The following is a 22,967-nucleotide window of genomic DNA, read 5'->3' on the forward strand; positions in this document are numbered from 1 at the left end:
GCATATAAATAAATAAATAAATAAATAAATAAATAAATATCCCCCCTCCTTAAGACAATTAATCATGGAGCCGAGGTGGCGCAGTGGTTAGAGTGCAGTACTGCAGGCTACTTCAGCTGACTGCTAGCTGCTGTTCAGCAGTTCAAATCTCACTGGCTCAAGGTTGATTCAGCCTTTCATCCTTCTGAGGTGGGTAAAATGAGGACCCAGACTATTGGGGGCAATATGTTGACTCTGTAAACCGTTTAGAGAGGGCTGTAAAAGCACTATGAAGTGGTATATAAGTCTAAGTGCTGTTGCTATTGCTAATCAAGGTAGAGGAATAGCATAGTCATTATCCATTAGCAGATCACTAGTTACAGCGAAAGTAACTTTCTTCCAATTTCTAAAATATGTACCTACTCCCACTCTTGTTGTCTTCAAAAAGGAACTCTGGATTTAAGAAGATACATTAAAAAAAAAGGCAAGAAAAATCTGTCTCTGTTTTCATATTCTCAGCAAACTGAAGACAATCCTATCATTCCAAAAATCTATTATTTGTAGAGGAAACAAATTCTCCTTTCCAGTCAACATAGTAATGCCATTTTATAAGATCTACCATTGCTCAAGTAATACAGGAAAGGTAGAATTGGTGGCTCAGATGAGTGGTTCTTTCTCATAGTAATAGCAAAAAGCCAGTGAAAGAGAAATGAAGGGGAAAATGACAGAGGCAACTTATAGCCAAGTACTGCAGGGTGACAAAAAATTTAATGCATTATATATCGTTGAGAATTAAACTGGTCCACCTCTAATAGAAACTTGCTTGTTATTTTCAGCTGGACTCTGGTTACGTATTTTATTAACATGCTTCCTCCCCACCCTGCTGGCCTGGAAAAAGCAGAAAGAATGTCTATGAATCAGGATTAATCACAACAGGTTTCAGATGTGCTTGTCCTGCCCCACCTATTCAATAAGCTGATGTAAGATCCCATGTTGTACAATATATACAGTGTTACTTGACCTCATTTCATACCGTCGTGACTTTGCAATAGTGGCTCACACTCTGCCTGTGCCAGTTCTCCTGCAATAGGAATTGCTATCGTGTGAAATTCTTCAGAGCACAATAAACACACTCACTTGAATCACTGCTCCACTTGCTCTCCACCTTTGAGTTCTGCAACAATCAAACCAAAGGCAACTTGAAGTCTGGGCAGCAGGCTGTAAAGCCTTAATTACAGATATAATCTTCCTTAGGCTGGTAATTATTTTAATACTTTCTATAGTAGAAACAGTAAGCATCTTTAGGCAACACAATCCGATAATGAAACTCTGGGAAAGCAGTACTATTGCATAGCAGCAACCTCCTGATAAAACACTACTGTTTACGTTGTCCTTTTTGTATACAAAAAGGAAATAAAGGAAAATGAATCTGCTTGTCAAAAACATTACAAATTGACAGCAAGACTATTCTCCATAGATGAAACCTATACTCATAAAACATGGGTTTATTCCAGAATGTTGAACTGGTAGACACTATAGCCTAGATTGTTGCTTGTTTGTTCACCAAGGGGGAATATTATTAATGTCATTATTTTTTTTATTTATTATTATGAAATTTATTTGCCGCCCATCTCGTATCCAACAACCCTGGACTCTTTATAAAGATTTTAGGGCTTTATTATTTTGTGAATACATGTAAACCACTAGGCGCCTTATAGAACTGCAGTACTATATATACTATATGAATATACTATATGAAAATAGCAGCCTGAACATTCCAGGGTTTCAGATTGAACGATCAGACAGGATTCCAGAAACATCTGGTAAAAAGAAAGGAGGAGGCTTATGCCTATATATTAGCAGAAACTGGTGATTTTAAAATAATTTACAAATTCTGTGACAATAATTTAGAGACTCTAATTATCAACTGCAAACCTTACTATTCACCTCGTGAATTTTCCTCATTTCTTCTAATTGCTGTTTATGTCCCACCACAAGCCTGTGTAAACAAGGCATTACGAACTCTAGCTAACCAAATCATGGAGGCTGAAGCCAAACACCCTGATTCACTGGCCATTGTTTTGGGAGATCTAAACAAGGCAAACTTAAGGAAAGAGCTACCAAAATACTTTCAGCATGTCAATTGTCCCACCAGAGGCAAGAATACTCTAGACCATTGCTACACAACACTAAAAGATGCTTATCGGTCTTTACCACGTGCAGCTGTAGGACACTCTGATCATTGCATGATTCACCTTGTACCTGCTTACAGGCAAAGACTTAAAGCCACAAAACCAATAATTAAATCAGTGAAGACCTGGACGGAGGAATCAGAATTAAAGCTACAGGCATGTTTTGACTGCACTGATTGGAATATTTTTAAAGATACCTCTGCAGACCTGGATGAACTCACAGATACTGTAACATCATATGTCAGCTTCTGTGAAGACCTATGTGTACCTACAAGGAACTTGTGAATATACAGTAACAACTAACCTTGGTTTACGCCTAAACTTAAGCAGCTACGACATTCCAAAGAGGAAGCCTACAGAAAAGGTGATAAAATGCTGTACAATCAGGCCAGAAATGCACTAACAAGGGAGATCAGAGCAGCAAAAAGATGCTACTCTGAAAAGCTAAAGAATCAGTTTTCAGCAAATGAACCAGCAAACATGTGGAAAACTCTTAAAAATATCACCGGCTATGGCAAACCTCCTTCCCAGGCTGAAGGTAATCAACAACTGGCAGATGACCTGAATGAGTTTTACTGCAGGTTTGAAAGGAAACTACAGCCAACTATCTCCACAACCCCCATCTCAGACACACCAACAACAACCAAGCCTCCTACAACTGACCCCATTTCATTGGGTTCACAACCTCTAGTGATCACAGAAAAGAAGTACAGGACCTATTTCACAGACAAAAGCCAGGAAAAGCTCCAGGCCCAGACAAGATAACTCCTTCTTGCTTAAAAGTCTGTGCTGACCAATTGGCCCCATCTTCACCCATATTTTCAATAAATCACTAGAGATGTGTTATGTTCCTTCTTGCTTCAAACGCTCTACCATCATCCCAGTGCCAAGAAGCCCACCATCAAGGAACTGAATGACTACAGACCAGTTGCTTTAACATCTGTAGTCATGAAAACCTTTGAAAGGCTAGTGCTTTCCTACTTGAAAACCATCACGGATCCGCTGTTAGACCCCTTGCAATTTGCATACCGAGCAAATAGATCAACAGATGATGCTGTTAATATGGCTCTGCACTACATCCTACAACATCTTGAGTCTCCAAAGACCTATGCAAGGGTCCTTTCTGTAGACTTTAGTTCAGCATTCAATACCATCATTCCAGACATTCTTCTAACTAAGCTAAACCAGCTACAGAACAGACTTGTAAGTGGATCACAAGCTTCCTAACAAACAGGAAGCAGCAGGTGAAGCTAAGCAAGATCACATCAAATACCTGTACAATTAGCACAGGGGCCCCCCAAGGCTGTGTGCTCTCCCCACTTCTCTTCTCTCTGTATACCAATGACTGCATCTCCAATGATCCATCTGTTAAGCTACTGAAGTTCGCAGATGACACAACAGTGATTGGTCTCATTCGAGACAATGACGAATCCGCATATAGACGAGAGGTCGAACGACTAGCCTTGTGGTGCAACCAAAACAATCTGGAACTGAACACACTCAAAACCGTAGAAATGGTGGTAGACTTTAGGAGAAACCCTTCCATACTTCCACCTCTCACAATACTTGACAACACAGTATCAACAGTAGAAACCTTCAAATTTCTGGGTTCTATCATATCGCAAGATCTCAAATGGACAGCTAACATCAAAACATCATTAAAAAGGACAACAAAGAATGTTCTTTCTGCACCAACTCAGTAAGCTCAAACTGCCCAAGGAGCTGCTGATTCAGTTCTACAGAGGAATTATTGAGTCTGTCATTTGCACCTCTATAACTGTCTGGTTCGGTTCTGCAACCCAACAAGAAAAACACAGACTTCAGAGGATAATTAGAACTGCAGAAAAAATAATTGCTACCAACCTGCCTTCCATTGAGGACCTGTATACTGCACGAATCAAGAAGAGGGTCGTGAAAATATTTGCAGATCCCTCGCATCCTGGACATAAACTGTTTCAACTCCTACCCTCAAAACGACGCTATAGAGCACTGCACACCAGAACAACTAGACACAAGAACAGTTTTTTCCCGAAGGCCATCACTCTGCTAAACAAATAATTCCATCAACACTGTCAAACTATTTACTGAATCTGCACTACTATTAATCTTCTCATAGTTCCCATCACCAATCTCTTTCCATTTATGACTATATGACTATAACTTGTTGCTGGCAATCCTTATGATTTATATTGATATATTTATCATCAATTGTGTTGTAAATATTGATTGATGAACGTATCTTTTCTTTTATGTACACTGAGAGCATATACACCAAGACAAATTCCTTGTGTGTCCAATCACACTTGGCCAATAAAAATTCTATTCTATTCTATTCTACATAAATATGCCAATAAATAAATAATGAAAATGTTGGGACTTGAATTATGCTGGTGAAAGCTATGCTGCAGTAAATACATCCTTACTATTTTTGAGAGATTTTTTAAATGCACACTGTTTTCCACATATTCACCTTGCATCATCATATTTTTCCTATGAGCTCATACATAATATAACACTATCCCCACCCCATCTACATTATTACACATTCATTCCATCTTGATAAACATAGTATTGCAACAATAGAATTGTACTAAAAAACAATCATGCTGGCCCAAGTCCAGCATCAAATATGATCATGTTGGCTAGAAAAGTTTAATTAAGTTGTAAACAGAATTCTGTAATGCAGTGCTCTTCAGTTCATGATGAAGTTATATACTGCAGGACATCATGAGTTGGGGTGAAGTTAATTTGTTTGATTGTAATACCCGATTACAGGTTATCAAGATAGTTGCACTCAACAGGCTTTTCGAGACTACTATTCTTCAAACCAAATAAGGCTTTCCAATAATTATCTCTTGCATGCAATAAGGAAAGTCCTGATGAGGTATGGTACCTCTGCATGTGCCCATGTGAAAAACAATCATCTTATCACAACACAAAGTCCTTCAAAGGGTTTCAGCACCTTCTGGTCAGTGTAAAATTCAGAGGACTTCCTGTTTTAAGTTGTGAATAAGTCTAAATGCTTTAGGGCAGGGGTCATCAACCTTGGGAACTTTAAGACTTGTGGACTTCAACTCCCAGAATTCCTCAGCCAGCAAAGCTGGCTGGGAGTTCAAGTCCACAGGTCTTGAAATTCCCAAGGTTGGAGACCCCTGCTTTAGGGTATAGCAAAATTTAGGGTTAGGCTAAGCAAAGTCTGTCTTCAGCATTATCATTTCTTTTAAAGCAAGCTGTTACATGGAAGGAAGGAAGGAAGGAGGAAGAAAGGAAGGAAAGAAGGAAAGGAGGGTTATATACTTACCCAAATGAAGGTATAAGGCAATTCCTCAGTTAGTCTAAGTCCCCCATGCGGCTCCCAGCTATTTCTTAAGACAATTTCAGGCATTCCAATCCAGATTGCAATGGTTTGGCACAGGTCTGGCCTGATACTCAGTCTTTGTGATGGTCACTGCAAGACCTGATTCTGGGGCAGGGAACGGGAGCCTTCCTGTGTGGACTTATGTATCAGAACCTGCCTTTTCCTTTCTTTCCTAATCCCCATACTTTTCCTTTCTCAGATGTTTACATATATGAATGCCTTTACACACAATCATACTCCCTCATCTCCTTTGAGGGACGAAGGGAGACTGAACTATTTACCCATCTACCCATCTACCCATCTACCCTATACCTTCTTCCATCTACCATCTATCATCTATCTCCATCCATCCACTCAGGAAATGGTGAATAGCCCTTATTGATGATGTGCTTAGCAGAATGTGAATTCAGTAAACTCTGGCAGAATATTGTTAATTTCAAGCCACAGAGGGGCTGCAAATGAGATGTCAATTTATTTTTATTTATTTATTTATTTTATTTTGTCACAACAATATATGTAGGTATCATACAAAAAGATTATATAGTAAATAAACACATATATGAGTAAATATAAGGAGGTATAAGCATATATATAGGAAGAAGAAAAGAAAAACAATAGGACAGGAACGGTAGGCACGTTTGTGCGCTTATGCACGCCCCTTATGATTCTGTAGGAGATGGGGGGAAAAAGATGGTTTTTGTTTAATGATTTCCTAGTTGAATAGAAATGAAAAAAAACCTTTAACTAAACCTAACTCCCAGCAGGACTAAGTATTATAAAGACTAGCTGGATAGAATTTGAGCAACTGATTGCTTTCTTCAAGAATATAATGTATGAATAGAGCAGATAATTGTATGTATGAAGGGCTTTTGAGAGGTGGAGTAGAAGTTGTAATGCACTATCAAAAGGTATATGGTTTAAATAGCTGAAAGTATATTCCTCTCACTGAGAATTACATCTAAAGGTCAAGATTAAATGAACAAACTTCCTGAATTTGTGCCCTCTAGAACTAAAATCCTAGAATTCAAAGCCAGCAGAGAAAATAGCAGGTAAAGTGGTAGAAATGCTCCACACAGGGAGTATTTCTCTCTCTCTCTCTCTCTCTCTGTGTGTGTGTGTGTGTGTGTGTGTGTGTGTGTGTGTGAGAGAGAGAGAGAGAGAGAGAGAGAGAGAGTGTGTGTTTGAGTGTTAAAAAAACTAAGTTCTGTCTCCTCTTTATTTCTCCATTTCCTTATTTACACAGTGGAACTCCCTCTGCAAAAATCTCCTTGTAGCTTGCCCTCAAGTTGTTGTACCACATCTATTTTTTCTTGACCAACAATAATCTGAAGAATGAATATAGCATTCTTCCATCTATGAAAAAAAAATGCCCTTATTTTGTAGGGGTTATAAACGTGTAGAATTTGTGGAGTTTCTAAACATGTTACTTACAACAAAATTATCATTATTGTTTTTTCAAAACATCAACTATATACCTGTTAATAGATAGATCCCTTCCGACCAGAGGTCAAAGTGATTAATTTTTAGCAAAGTAAAAAGGGAACGCTAGATTCCCCAAATTCCTGCCTGGTATTAATTTATTCTGGTTTTAATTTGATTATCCCAGTGTCAAGATACATATCAAATAAACTGCATTTCTCTCTGCTTTATGATACAATCGTATTTCCTGTACAGTATTAATTAGAAATGCAGATATAACTATACAGAATAGGTTGCTTCTAGATGAAAGAAAACTAGACTAGACAATTTACATGTACATAATACATCAGCCATTCTTAATCTAATGCCAATTAATGTAAACATTGAATAACTGTCCACAAGTAACTTCATGCTTTTCTATACTTATACTGCATCATCCACTACAGCTCATTATAAACTACAACTAGCAGGTGACCAAATAAAAATGTTCCTACTGTTTCAGAAGTGTGGTTCTTAAGTTATACCCACTCACTCAATGACCATTCAAATTTCTGGTGGTATTGAACAAGGGGGAATTACAACTGGTTCTCAGAGTTCTTCCTGTCTCAGTATCCTCATAGTCACGTTAATCAACTTCCAAGGTTCAATGTCGAAGCCAGCAGGAAGTAGGAAGTGGTATCATATAAGGTCCTCACTTAATGACCCCTTCAGTCCTTGCTTAATGCTGGCAAATGGGACTTTTGGAATTGATATTGCTAAGCTACTCAGTCACATGGCACTGTACTTTACAACCATGGCACATAACGAGGACAATTCCGATACCAATTGCCATTGTAACTCAAGGATTACCTTTTTTATACACATTCAAGAATGAGACCAAACAACCTATAAAATGTACTTCTAACCTTGATCAAGATATCAATGGAATGAATGAGTACTTTGATTTCCTCTGGCTTGTTCTTGCTCTAACTACTTGGACGATTTCATTCATATTTGCCTCCTGCTCACAGCTTGCTAGTACTAGAGTTTGATGCACTCTGCAGAAAGGCGACGACTACAATAACAGCCACATGGGCTGTGGAAAGGCTAAACTGTCCTCACCAACCCTGATTCATTACACCAATAGTCACATCATCACCCTTCCTTTTTCTCTTTCCAAAAAGAACTCGCTCTTTATTTTAAGAGTGCTGGAAGAAATCCCTGCTTGTTCATTCATTCATTCATTCATTCATTCATTCATTCATTCATTCATTCATTCATTCATTCATTCATTCATTCTGTAAGTATTAAATTAGTCAGATTGGGCTGAATCAGAGGAGGAGATGTCTATTTACCCTAGTCCCCAAAACCTTTTCTGCTGCACCTGTGAATACACATACCATGTTTTCCCGAAAATAAGACCCTGTCTTATATTTTTTTGAACCCTGAAATAAGTGCTTGGCCTTATTGCCATGTGCTCAAAAGCCCGATTGGGCTTATTATCATGGGATGTCTTATTTTGGGGGAAACAGGGTATATACAAAGCAGTAGTGGTTTTCACTTACCTTCGCTACCAGTTCAGAACTGTGAGCGTGCTTGCGTACGGCACTTCTGCGCATGCACAGAACCTTCTGTGCATGCACAGAGCGTCCATGATGATGTCTTGGTGGGTGGACGGTGCCTCCCGCCACTACCGGTTTGTCCGAACCAAGACGAACCGGTAGAAACCCACCACTGATACAAAGACTCTCAAAGAACTGAACTGGGCATGCCCTGCTCCATAAAGGTAGCTGTGCTAGTGTATCTGGAGCTGATACCAAACTGCAACACAAATAAGGGAAAAAAAGAAAGAAAGAAAAGAATCCAGTTCGCTATGGCATGACATAATGACTTGTTGTTATGTAACATAATGATTTGTTATCGTGTTGTTCATGTTAGCAATTATATTATGCTCAATTGTTTAGCATGGGCCACACAGATTCCAGTGGATGAGCAACACTACCCTCTACTGGGCAAAAAGAATTTATCCCAGGTGGTTTTAGAAGAGGCCTTCTTGGAGGACACCACCTAGATAACAATCTTTTCCTAAATACGCCACCTCTTTTCACTCTGATGAATGGAAAACAATCATATGACCAAATCTGAGATGCACGGCTGTAGACTCTTATTTCACTCAAGCTGTCCTCTATTCTATTTCTCCCCCAGGATATGGGAGCTCAGAGATATTTACAGTTGAACTTCAAGACCCATCAGATCATTGGAACTGCCTGTCAATGGTCCAGCACTCCATCAAGCCTGATTTAAGCCAGTGGTATCAAGTTGTGAGAGCCAATTTCCCATGTTTTATTTCATGCCACCCCACACCCATGCCCACATACCTAAGCACTGAGTATATTTAACTCATATATGAATAAAAATGATGTAGATATATTATAAACATTTCACAAATATTCTCTATATTGCATTTTCATATATACTACTGTATATGTATTATACTATTATATACTAATAGTCTTTAATATTATATTCTATAATATATATTATAATATATATTATATGCTATTATATACTGTGTTTCCCCAAAGGGAAGACCCTGTCTTATATTTTTTTGAACCCCGAAATAAGTGTTTGGCCTTATTTTTAGGGAGGTCTTATTATTTTGGGGCACATGGAGGAAACCAGAGGAAATGGCGGGGACCGGCTGCACATGCATTTAAATATTTTCGGGGAGGGGGCTTATTTTCAGGGAGGGGGCTTATTTTAGCACATGTGCTCAAAAGCCTGATTGGGCTTATTATCAGGGGATGTCTTATTTTCGGGGAAACGGGGTATTATATTACAGTATATAATATATAATAGCATTCGTACATTATAGAATATACTATAAAGGAGTATTAGTATACAACAGTATAATATACATACAGTAGCATATATGATAGCACTATAATATTTATTGTAATTCCAACAATATAATATTCAATTGAAATAAAGACTTCAAAGCACGAAAGGATGAATGTTATTAACCACTACAATCAGAAAACCCTACATGAAACAAACCGTACCTTCCATTATTTTCAAGAATAATTTTCAAAATAAGCATTAATTCCTGTTTAACAAAAGGTGGTAGAAGCAGAAAGCAGGATACCCTCCACCCATATCACTTTTGCAGACCCAGGCCAGACGTCCAGATTTCAAGGCTGCTAGCACTTGCAGAGATAATCTAAAAGATATTGGCATATGAACTCTCCATACCGCCGAAAAAAATGCATCACATGTTTTTCCACCATTTAAATTTCAGACGGACAAAAATACTTTGAACTCAATAATCATTATGTATCCCCACTTTAATCTCAGTTAATTATCACTTTTTTAAAAAAGCTGTGGCTTTGCAGAACATAAAGCTTTTCCTCTGGAATTTTAATGCAATTCCTCTTCAAGACAACCTGTTTACATAAAAGCACATCACCTCGGCAGCTGTCACTATGGTAAAATTAGGTTCCCCACCCTGCTTCAGAATGGAAACTACTATTAGTGGCCACATTCCACTTCAGACAATATTATCTTTTTGACGAGCAGAAAAATAAACGAAGAACAAAATCACAATATGGGAAAAAGGACAATTTCTGAGACTCTTTGTTAAACGCAGATTTAACAAATTTCATGTTTATAAAAAAAACCAAATGTGGGATAAAATATTCAGGGTTTGTTCCATATAAATTATAAAATACAACAATTCTCTGTCCCTTATCACTATCATTTGAACCAGCAATGCTTTCTCTCTGGCTAAAATTAACCAAGATGTCATAAGCACACCAGGAAATTCATGTGCAGATAACTCTTGTGTAGTGACACCTGGGACTGGCAACTTGGTCATTAAGCGAAGCAGTTGTTAAATGACACCATGACTGTGCTTACAATTGTACTTCAGCTTTTCTTTGCTTTATAGACCTGCAAAAGTTGTAAATGCGAGGATTGGTCACAAAGTTACTTTTTTATCATTGTCATAAGCTGCAAACAGTCTCTAAACAAGGCAGTACTATACAAGAATTTATTTATTTTATTTATTTATTAGAATTTGTCAAACAAAAATGAGAACAAGAATAAAAGAAAAGAAACATAATGACAGGGATGATAGGCATGTTACTGCACTTATACACGCCCCCTCAAGTGACCACTTAAGTATGATGTAAGGTCCACGGAAGTCAATTTGTGACTGAAACTGTGAAAATTTGTAGGTGAAACAACTGAATCAGGTAGAACACTTCAGACTTTGACTACTCTATTACAGAAATCATATTTTTTACAGTCAAGTTTAGAACGATTTACACTGAGTTTAAAGCGGTTGTAGCGCACATATTATTGCGATTAAAACAAAAAAAGTCATTTACAGGTAAAAACATTGCTACGTATAATTTTGTATGCAATACCTAGGTCTGACCGCAAGTGATGCAGTTCTAAGTTATCCAAACCGAGAATTTCGAGCCTAGTAGTATTGTGTACAGAGGAGTGCAAGACTTTTCTCATGAAATACTTCTGAAGCCACTCAATTGTACTGATGTCAGATATATGGTGGGGATTCCAAACAGTTGAGCAATACTGTAAGACTGGTCTTAGATTATTGTAATATTTTTCATTTCGTTCTGCCCTCAATGATTCTGCAGGATTATTTTCCTCCCACTATATCTGCTTGACCATGAGACCTGGCAGAAAAATGTGCTTCAGTCCTTTCTATGAAAGTGTCACATAATGGTATCCAGATGTGCTTTCTCTGTTACAACACCTCCTTGCACAACATCATCACTTCCCTGTTTGTTGGCCTTGACTCTTTCTTGACTCCATAAGGCCCTGGAAAACCGGCTCTTCCACCAGGCATTGGACTTGAATGCAAGATGAGCTTATCCAGACAGAAAGACCCTGAATGAGATATGCATTGGCTAGCCTTGGTGAATTCTGGTTCTTTTTTTAATTAAAAAAATCAATCCATTACTCCATTGTTCTTTTTTCTATTCTAGATGTTTATTGCATTGTATTTTCTAGTTCCTTGTTTTTGTGCTCCTATAAACTGAAAGATTTTAAGATTGCTTTTTTAAAAAATCGGACGGTCCAACCTACCTACACAAGGGCATACTAAATAGCAAGGTAAGGTATCCAGCATTTTTCTTCCACCATTTTACCAAAGTCTGCATTGATACGGACACAGGCTTCTGCCTTTCAAGGATATGAAAAAAAATAAAAATCAGCCCACCACCTCAACTTCTGCCAAATCCTACCTGTGAGGATGGAGACACTGTGGAAGCAACTATCCAGCTTGCCCAGAAGAACAGATAGGAAACTGTCGGTTGACAGTCCATTTACATCCCTTGTACTCTGATCATAGACCACAACATCTTGATGTTTCTCTGCCTCCACCTGCAAGAGTAGCATCAAAAAAAAAACATGTGAGAGGATGCAAATGGTACTCAAAACATACAAATGTTAGAGAGCTATCAAACACGTATGAAAAACAATTGAAAATGTTTTCACTATTCTTCTCCAGACATATAATATTCCTATTCCTTATCTAAAAACGAACCGAGAAATTTAAAAATACAATTAATTTAGTCTACTGATGACTTCCATAAAGGGGAAGAGGAGGGAAAGAGAGACAAATTTTGTTTCCCATCGCAAAGGCAAAGTGAAACTGGATGCCATGAAAAACAATAGCATTGTTTGTTTATTGTTGTGTTCTTACTGCAGGGAAAGAATTATTTGTAGATTAAAAACAAAACAAAACAGAGTATTAACTCGATTGATCTGGATATTATGCGAGGGCAGGGAGAATTAATTCCTTTTAGGTAGCAAAATAAACCATAATCATTCTAGTGCTTATATAGAAACTTGAATGTAAGTTGAAACCTATGTAAGGAATGTATCTGTTGTGTTCCTTTGTGGATGGATCCTTCATCCAGATTGTTAAAAAGCGTTTTTCAGAGTCAAAGCTGAAACAAACCTTGCACATTCTAGATAATAATAATAATAATAATAATAATAATAATAATAATAATAATAATAATAATAATAATAATAATAATAATAATAATATTTTAATTTGTATACCGCTCTTCTCCCGAAGGATTCAGGGCGATTTACAGATTGCAGGTCATTCCCCCATATTAGAATTCTTGTCCACCTGGCTGGGCATCAGTTACTTTCTCAATCTGTTTTAGTAGTATAGGATCTTTTTGGTAAGGCATATACTCAAAATGCACAGTCCCCAGAGGACTGGGAACAGAGAAGGAGGTTAGCAGATTTCTTTAACACAAAATAACCAAACCAGCCTTATTTGTGTCCATTGCACTGATCTCTACAGAAAAGCAGTTACAGGATTCACCAGCATTAAAATTGCATGAATATATCGGCGCTCCCCAGGTAGAGACAAAAGGGGATTCTTCATGATGTCAAGGCGCATGGCATACTCAGGCAATGAGATGAATAGTCTAGGCAGAGAGCAAGACACAGGCAAGGGTTGCTGTGCCTAATGAAAGGTTAATGCATTAAAGGCTGATGAAATCCTCATAGTGCCATGGCTCAGTGCATCCACTGAATAGGCTGATCAGTGGCATACGCCGTCCTTCCGAGCTGGTGGCCTTCTGCCCTCTGGAGCAAAGCACATCTATCATTCCGCTGTCAGAGAAAGGCAGCTGCGATGAAGCAAGGTTACAGAAAGGCAGAGAGAGAAAGAAGCCAACTGCAGATAACGGGGGAGGGGGGACCCCACATAGCTCTTTCCAATTTGTTCCATGACAACAACAATACTGGAAGGAATTTAAGATCAAGATAATTTTCACCATGCAGAAATGTTCAATGTGTTACATCCAAAGGAAAAAAAAGTTATAGACTCAACAATGATTTAAGTTATGCTCTCAACAATATTGAGTTGAAATTATTTGGAACGTTTTATTTATTTATAGTTGCACTCTGGAAACTCTAATGGGGCAGGGTTTTTTTTTAATGATTCGAAAAGTGTACAAATCTGGTAAAAACCTGGTCCTGATCTCATGTACCTCATCACCCCATCAAAGGAAGGAAGGAAGGCAGGAAGGAAGGAAGGAAGGAAGGGACACACCTGATTACAGAGCCCACTCAGAGATTTCTACAAAGGTTAGGGAAGACGATCAAAAATATCAATATAGCCCTTTCCCCCCCCCCCCCCGACACTGAAGTGTTCACCTTACTCCTTTCCCGATCCAGGACAACTGATCCTAGTATGAGTTGGAAAGGCAGAGCCTCAGGCAAGCAGAAAAAGGCATTCTCTGCTTCCATGCAAAAGATTCTCAGGCTACAAGAATAGCTTAGGCTACAATCTCATTTACCCAATGGCCGTAAGAGTTGCTAGGTTGCAAGCAGAAGAAAACATGTTTACCTTCAAAAACTCCAACAAGCAGAACTAGAGACAGCTGCAACTTCTTGACTTCATCGTCCCCCCTCCTTTTGCATCTGTACTAGTACAGTACCCAATATATAGAAATAGGGGGTGGGGGGAGCAGGGGGTGTGGAATTTAGTGTGGAATTCACAATTAACACGAGTATGGAAAGGATAAATGGTGGATTAATTATAGTCAAGAGTTACAGCCTGCTGACTTACCATTTACAGATTTGAGGGGAAAGAGCGTATTCCATTAGTATGCAGGTGCTGCCAACACATTCCTCTTAAGACACAGGCATGCATTTAGACAGCAAATCAGGTGTGGCATCTTCACAGAATTAAAATGGGCCAGTTGGGATAATGAAGCTTGATGAATGTATTGAAAATGAACAACCAAATAAAGCTGATATGGGAATATACTGTATACAATGACAAATTCCTCTAATCAAGCTACTCACTAGAAAAGGAAATTTAACACAGAGTTCACAGCATCCTAAATTGCGGAATAAATTAACAATGGCACTAGGAGCATCTTCACAGAGTTAAGAACATGATAATCCATTTGGAATAATTCCATTCGCACATATGTGACACAACCATTTCCAAGATGGTTTTCGAGTGCATTGTTATTAACTAAGGAGTGGGGAATATATTTTTCTACAATTCCAAGCAACTAACGTTTGAAAAGACCGTAGAAGCCCAAACAAATTTGACAACCGAGGTACCTTTCTCTGGACACAGAAGAATGGGCGAAACCCACTTGCAAATCCACATAGAAAACAGGTTCTGTTTTATTGTTTTGAATTCCCTGGACCTGTTTAAGTATGTGGAGTTGCCTGGCAACTTTCAACATATCCCTTCTGATTGACTCACGTCTGCCTGACAGCATGAAACTTCAGGGATGCTAATTTAACTCTCTATTATGGCTGTCAAAACAAACCCCTATAAGAGAACTGTGGAAATAATTATCAGGCATGTCAGATTTCACTAAATATTTCCAGGGGAAAGGGTTGTTTGCTTTTGCTCATAATATCCAAAACTCAAGAGGATCAGAGGAATCAGATCAAGAAGCAGAAGGATCATCGGGCCTTGATGGAGGAGAACTGCCCTCTAAAATAGAGAGGTTTTCTAGCTGTTTCATCGTTGCCAAACATGTATAATTATGCATAATCATACTTAAAATCTTGCTATTATTGCTGAAGGGATAAAATCAGAGTCCCAGGGCTTCTGGTGGCTCAGACTGCTAAGACAGTCTGTTATTAACACAGCTGCTTGCAATTACTGCAGGTTCAAGTCCCACCAGGCCCAAGGTTGACTCAGCCTTCCATCCTTTATAAGGTAGGTAAAATGAGGACCCAGATTGTTGGGGGCAATAAGTTGACTTTGTATATAATATACAAATGGATGAAGACTATTGCTAACATAGTGTAAGCCACCCTGAGTCTTCCGAGAAGGGCGGGATATAAATGCAAATTAAAAAAAAAGAAGCAGAGAGCATTGCTCTTATTTTATTTATTTCATTTATTTGATATGGCAACAGCACTCTCAGTCCGAAGTTATGAACAGATATTCCTGCAGGAAACTTTTAACAAGATGGTAATATTGTAAATGTCTGTGGAGATTCTCAGTCATCCAAGTCATAGTTGTCTCAAAGATGTTTTTTTTTTCCCTTCCAAAGACAACTGGACTATTTTTTCCTTGAGGAAGAAGAAGAAAATATTTCACTTCTCATCCAACATTTTCATTTTGAACTTGAGAATCTGAGCTTTTCATCTCATTTAAGAACATGTTTGACTGTTTCATGTCTATGTCCTGACATGCATGTTAGAACCAGTGTTACGTGAGAATCCTCTGCAACAGAGCAGGACTTACAACAGTTCATTTAATAACCGTTCGAAGTTACAACAATACTGAAAAAAGTGACTTATGACCATTTTTCACATGTATGACCGTTGCAGCAAAGTAAATGATCACATGATTAAAATTCAGATGCTTGGCAACTGTCTCATATTTATGACGGTTGCTGTGTCCCAGGGTCATGTGATCACCTTTTGCGACTTGCTGACAAGTCAATGGGGAAGCCAGATTCACTTAACAGCCGTGTTATTAACTTAACAACTGCAATGATTCACTTAACAACTGTGACACAAAAAGTAGTAAAATGGGGCAAACTCACTTAACAAATGTCTCACTTAGCAACATAACTTTTGGGCTCAATTGTGGTCATAAGTCGAGGACTACCTGTACTGTAGCATTTCAAGAGGGATTTATACGGATGATCGTTCGTCTGTTGTCATTATAAGATTAGTTAAAAACCAGTACACATTTGGCCATGTAACATTATAAAAACACACTCAAAGGGGGCATAGAAATACTGTAATCCCTCAGTTCCTAGACTGGAATCCAATTGTGAAATAGGGTCATTTATGCACAGACTAGATACCCTGCTTGCTGCTACAGGTAAAAGAACAAGCTAACATGACAGGATTGCTAACTATGGAGGAAATTAGCAGCCTCGGAAGCAGAATTATCCTACACTTGGAATTAGGGTTGCTTGCACATGGCAAGTGCTTTGTTTGGGGCATTATTGAAGAGTTGCTGGGCAACGGCAGATAGATGCGACACAGTTTATATCTTATTAAAGTTATAGGGTTTCAGGCAACAGAAATGCCAGACAAGCTCTGGCAATGGAGAAGCAGCCTACGCTGAGTAAACACGGCGCTGCCTGGACAGAGTTCAGAAGGGCAAAGGATAGCAAGAGAGAGGGCGGGCAAGATTTGTTCCAGCTCAACAGGATTTCTTTTCCCTTAACCAGACATGGGAGAAATGACGCCTATTTTGAACCCTCGATTAAGAGAGTTAACAGTACCCTAATGCACAAGATGTCCAAGTATCTGAATACACTTTGAAGGAGAATATTTGTAGCTCAGGGTTGAAATGAGAGGTCCTTGGTGCTCTCTGAGCTTGCTTGTTTTCTTGTAGATGTTTCATTACCTAACTAGGTAACATCATCAGTGCTAGTGATGTTACTTAATTAGGGTAATGAAACATCTGCAAGAAAACAAGCAAGATCAGAGCACACCAAAGATCCCTCATTTATACACTTTCTTTCTATTATGCTTCTGCTATTTCAAATCTTCCTTAGCTGGAGAGTTCTCGGCAGCTCCTTCTTCCAACTGCAAGTCTCTTGATGTTTCTAGCTTCAGATTTTCCAATTTACCTGTACCTATCCTTCAACCTGTACCTGTACCTATCCTTCACCGTGTCAATAGACACGGTGGCTTAGAATAAGATGCTGAGCTTGTTGATCAGAAGCGCTGTGTAATAGAGTGAGCTCCCGTTACTTGTCCCAGCTTTTGCCAACCCAGCAGTTCAAAAGCACGTAAAAAATGCAAGTAGAAAAATAGGGACCACTTTGCTGGGAAGGCGTTGAGTCATTCCGGCCATATGACCAAGGTGAGTATCTTCGAACTCTTCGGCTTAGAAATGGAGATGTGCACCACCCCTAGAGCCAAAAATGACTAGCACGCATGTGTGAGGGAATCGTTACCTTTACCTATTCTTCAACAGCTCCTCGCCATTTAAAATATCTGATCCACACCTTTTCCTGAAAGGAAGAGGAACACACAGAACGTTTAATTGCCTCACTACTGTCTACAATTTCTGTGCTGCTAATCTAGGACCATGGACAATACAGGTAGTCTTCAACTTAGGACAGATCTCCCTGAGGTACTAATGACTCAGTTCTGAAGTTCCAAGGCTCATCCTACCCCTGTATATCAGGTCCTGAATTTATGGCCGTTTGCAGCATCCCATGGACATGTGACTGGGTTTTATCACAGATTTGCTGGTATTTACTTCCAGTTTTTGATAAAAACCAGCCCACAGAGAACCACTGGTTTGCTTAACAATCATGGTGTCTACTTAGTAACTGTGATGGTTGCTTTACAATGACAGCATTTCCTTAAGGACCAATGCAGAAAAAGTAATAAAATTGGATCGGTCAGGTAAATGATCCAATTTAGAATCTCTATGACTTATGGCCATGACGGGCAGGCTCCATGATGGTCATAAGTCAAGGACTAACTGTACTGGCATAGCCCCCTTACTTCAACACAGAAGTTTCCATCTCAGTGGTGAAATTTAAAAATTTTCCCTACCGGTTCTGTGGGCGTGGCTTGGTGAGCATATGACTGGGTGGGCGTGGTTTGGTTGGCATGTGACTGGGTGGGTGTGGCTTGGTGGGCATATGACCTGGAAAAACAACTATCAGACTTTACACAAAAATAACACAAAAGCTACACAACTGACTCACATACAACGCAAAAGCAGCTGGACTTCACACAAAATGGCCCCTGCAACAAGCAGGAACCTCACAGAGTCACAGAGAGCTCAAAAACAAACTATCACACTTTACACAAAAATACTGGTTTGCACAATAGGTAGTAAAAAAATGCTTTAAAAAGTAAAAAAAAAGTTTTGATGATTGCATGGCAACAACTGATTGTCAGAAACTTTTTTTTAAAAAAATTAAAGCATTTTTTTTACTACCTATTACCTGAACTGATAGTAAAAACAATGCTTAAAAAAGTAAAAAAAAAAAAGTTCCAAGGATCAGCTGTGCTGCACAATCCTCGGAACTTTTTTTTTTACCTTTTAAAGCATTTTTTTTTACTACCAGTTCTGACGAACCAGTAGCATTTTCTCTACTAGTTTGGGCGAACCGCCCCGAACTGGTAGCATTTCACCCCTGTTCCATCTCCTACTTTGTTCTTTGAGACTGCAGAGCTCAGGATCCCAGAGAAACGAGAGCAGAAAGTTAGAGTGAGCCTCCCTCTAAGTATATAGCATCTTATACAACTGACAAGCAAACAGCACTCCTTACTGGCACTGATGATGTTACCTAGTTAGGTTAATGAAACGTCTGAAAACAAGCAAGTTCAGAGAGCACCAAGGATCCCTCAAGTATATAACATCTTCAAGTTCCTGAAATTAAATGCAAGGCTATCCTAGCTACATTCGTCTTCCCCCCTCCCACCTTTTTCATAATATAAATGGGCATTATCTATAGAAAATACAGCAGTTAAGCACGAATGCGTTTTAACTGGCAGCTGTTAAAATAACTGGTCAAATTAGGATTACTAAATGGAGGCTACTGGGCAGGTAAAAGTTCTGTATGGCTTCTATTAAAGGAACTACATCTCTCTGGAGAGGAAGGGGGAGGGGACTCTGTGCCATTAAACCTGTGTCATCATTCCCCCCCTCCCTGCCACACCAGAGGTGCTATTCTGGAGAACCGGTAGAGGAAATTTTGAGTAGTTCAGAGAACCAGCAAATACCACTTCTGGCTGGCCCCAGAGTGGGGTGGGAATGGATATTTTGCAATATCCTTCTCCCCCCCTTGGAGTGGGGAGGGAATGGGGATTTTGGAATATCCTTCCCCTGCCATGCCCACCAAGCCACACCCACAGAACCCATAGTAAAAAAAAATTGAATTCCACCACTGTGCCACACCCACCAATTACATAAAAAGCTGTGCTGGAGAAAGCTACCTACAGGTGACCTTCACCTCCTCTGCATCTATGTACCCTGAGCAAAAGCTTCCAAGAAGTGCTCAACGAAAGCAGATAATCAAGATCTTATATTCCCTGTTTTGTGAGGATACAAGGCAAGGATATTTCCCCAAATCTTTTAAAGAGTCCTTTTTTTAAAAAAAGGCCATCCTTTAACTTGCTTGGATTCCAGAAAAGTGTTTGCACATCTAAGGGAACCAATGATGTCACCCATTCATGAAATACAAACTCTTTTGGATTTTCCCCTCATATTCAAAAAGCCTGTTCCCTCAAGCCAATTATATACAACAAAAATACAGACAAGTGGTCAAAATTGGCAATGCTATATCAAATCCTGTTCCTGTCAAAAGTGGCGTTCCCCAAGGTAGCGTTCTTGGACCAACACTCTTCATATTATACATTAATGATCTCTATGACCAAATTACAAGTAATTGTGTTCTCTTTGCTGACGATGTCAAACTATTTAACATCACCAACAATACAGCTACCCTTCAAAAAGACCTTGACTTTGTATCTGAATGGTCTAAAACTTGGCAACTCCAAATCTCAACCAGCAAATGTCTTACATATTGGAAAAAAGAACCCAAACACTGAGTACAAGCTTGATGGACATTACCTTACAGATGACCCCCACCCTTTTAAAGACCTTGGAGTTTTCATATCAAATGATCTAGTGCCAAAGCCCACTGCAACTACATCACAAAAAAGGCTTTAAGAGTTGTAAACCTAATCTTGGGTAGCTTCTTCTCCAAAAACACTACACTACTAACCAGAGCATATAAAACATTTGCTAGGCCAATTCTTGAATACAGCTTGACTGTCTGGAACCCATACCACATTTCTGACATCAATACAATTGAACGTGTCCAGAAAGGGCCTCTGGTGGCTCAACAGGCTAATGCAGTCTGTTATTAACAGCAGCTGCTTGCAATTATTGCAGGTTCAAGTCCCACCAGGTCCAAGGTTGACTCAGCCTTCCATCCTTTATAAGGTAGGTGAAATGAGGACCCAGATTGTTGGGGGCAATAAGTTGACTTTGTATATAATATACAAATGGATGAAGACTATTGCTTGACATAATGTAAGCCGCCCTGAGTCTTCGGAGAAGGGCAGGATATAAATGCAAATAATATATATATATATATATATATATATATATATATATATATATATATATATATATATATATATATATATATATATATATATATATATATATGTTTTCTGAGGTTTATATATATATAACATGACCTTTATATATATATATAACATGACCTGAGTTTAACTCATAGAATCATCTATTACAATGTCCTTCCTGTTGAAGACTACTTCAGCTTCAATTGCAACAATACACAAGCACGCAATAGATTTAAACTTAATGTTAACCGCTCCAATCTTGATTGCAGAAAATATGACTTCAGTAACAGAGTTGTTAATGCTTGGAATACACTACCTGACTCTGTGGTCTCTTCCCAAAATCCCCAAAACTTCAACCAAAAACTGTCTACTATTGACCTCACCCCATTCCTAAGAGGTCTGTAAGGGGCGTGCATAAGAGCACAAACATGCCTACTGTTCCTGTCCTATTTTCCTTTTGTTATATCCAATTAATATAGTTATTACATACTCATACCTATATATATGCTTATATATTATATAGTTATTTCATGCTTATGCTTGTATATACTGTGTGACTAAATAAATAAATAAATAAATAAATAAATAAATAAATAAATAAATAAATAAATAAATAAATAAATAAAATATATCACTCAAATCATCCAGGTTTCAACTTCCCCATCAATTATGTTTTGCAAGTGGGGTAGAAACTAGTTTTATAAATTAGACAGAAACAAACTGATCAGATCTTCTTCCTAAATGATCTCATTCAGTGCCAAAAGTAAAAGTCAGTGAAATCTATAGGATAGCAGTATAAATTCATCCTACTTCTCTATACCTGGTTATAATAAAGAATTTTACAAGAAACACACACACATTGTGCTTATACCACAATGAATTAGGGAGTCATCTACCCAAGTCACTTCTGAATACTCTCTTATTTCTCAGTGCCTAAAAAATGTTTTATCTCCTTTTCCCTAGTTTCTTGCATATTTGTATTAAGGCTATCTTCCTTACTCTCTGCCCTCAGAAGGTTATGGCTCCTGGCATAATGAAGGAGATCCTTAATTAATCCATTACAAGGCCTGGACCCCCTATCAATTCTTTTCTTTTTTCTTTCTTAAAAATGCTTGCCTTTTCCCTCCAAGTACAATCTGCTACAATTTGCAGAAAGACTATTGTCTCTTCTGGAAATTTCTTCTTCTCCGTGGTTCCAATCAGGAAGGAAGATTAAGTGAAGAAGCAGCCAGAGCGAATAGAAAGAATATTGGATTCAGAAAAATCACTAAATTACACCTGTGCAAAGATTTCAGTGTTAGCAACATTATAAAGCCAATTCCAAAGGCAGACACAAGCAAGGATTTTATCAACTCAGCTTTCCTCATCAAACAGACAAGAGAAGAGAAAAAGGGTAGAGAGGATGGCTTTTCAATTAAAACTGAGGAAATTTGCAAATTAAAGAGCTACACCTTAATGTTTGCATTATGTAAAATATGTACAGTATAAGTCATCTTCAAGGGTAATCTCCCCTTTATGTAGTTTACATTTAACAAAAGAATAAAACTAGTTAGTGAGTGAGTGTATAGCATTGATACATGACAGCCAGAAGTCTATAAGGTTACTACAGAATAGTAGTTTGGCTGTCTAAGATTGCTAGTTCATTCAGTTCATGCTTGCTAGCTCACTATCTAGGGCGGTGAACTAGCTCCACATACAAAGCAGCTAACGGCGTTCTGCAAGAAAGTCAGCGTCATCCAGGGCCTTTTTCTCAACCAGTTTTTGTCTCACATTCAGATGGTCTGGTGCCAGTTGGTTTCTTGCTTCCACCATTAGTCGCACCAGAGTGGTACCTATTTATATACTCACATTTGCATGCTTTCGAATTACTACATTGGCAGAAGCTGAGGCAAGTGACGGGAGTTCACTCCATCCTGTGGTGCTAG

At 38.6% G+C, this 22,967-nt stretch overlaps 1 protein-coding gene across 2 annotated transcripts in view; it reads right to left on the reverse strand.

The window, feature by feature from the left end:
* The window catches only part of DUSP8 (dual specificity phosphatase 8), a 121,855-nt gene that overhangs the window by 56,485 nt on the left and 42,403 nt on the right, over window positions 1-22,967 (reverse strand). For both annotated transcript variants that reach the window (XM_058157722.1, XM_058157713.1), the window contains exon 3: window positions 12,198-12,336. In XM_058157722.1, the coding sequence (XP_058013705.1) occupies window positions 12,198-12,336 (139 nt within the window). The remainder of the gene's footprint in view (window positions 1-12,197; window positions 12,337-22,967) is intronic.

The sequence above is a fragment of the Ahaetulla prasina genome, chromosome 1 (assembly GCF_028640845.1).
Source record: "Ahaetulla prasina isolate Xishuangbanna chromosome 1, ASM2864084v1, whole genome shotgun sequence".
Classification (NCBI taxonomy): domain Eukaryota; kingdom Metazoa; phylum Chordata; class Lepidosauria; order Squamata; family Colubridae; genus Ahaetulla; species Ahaetulla prasina.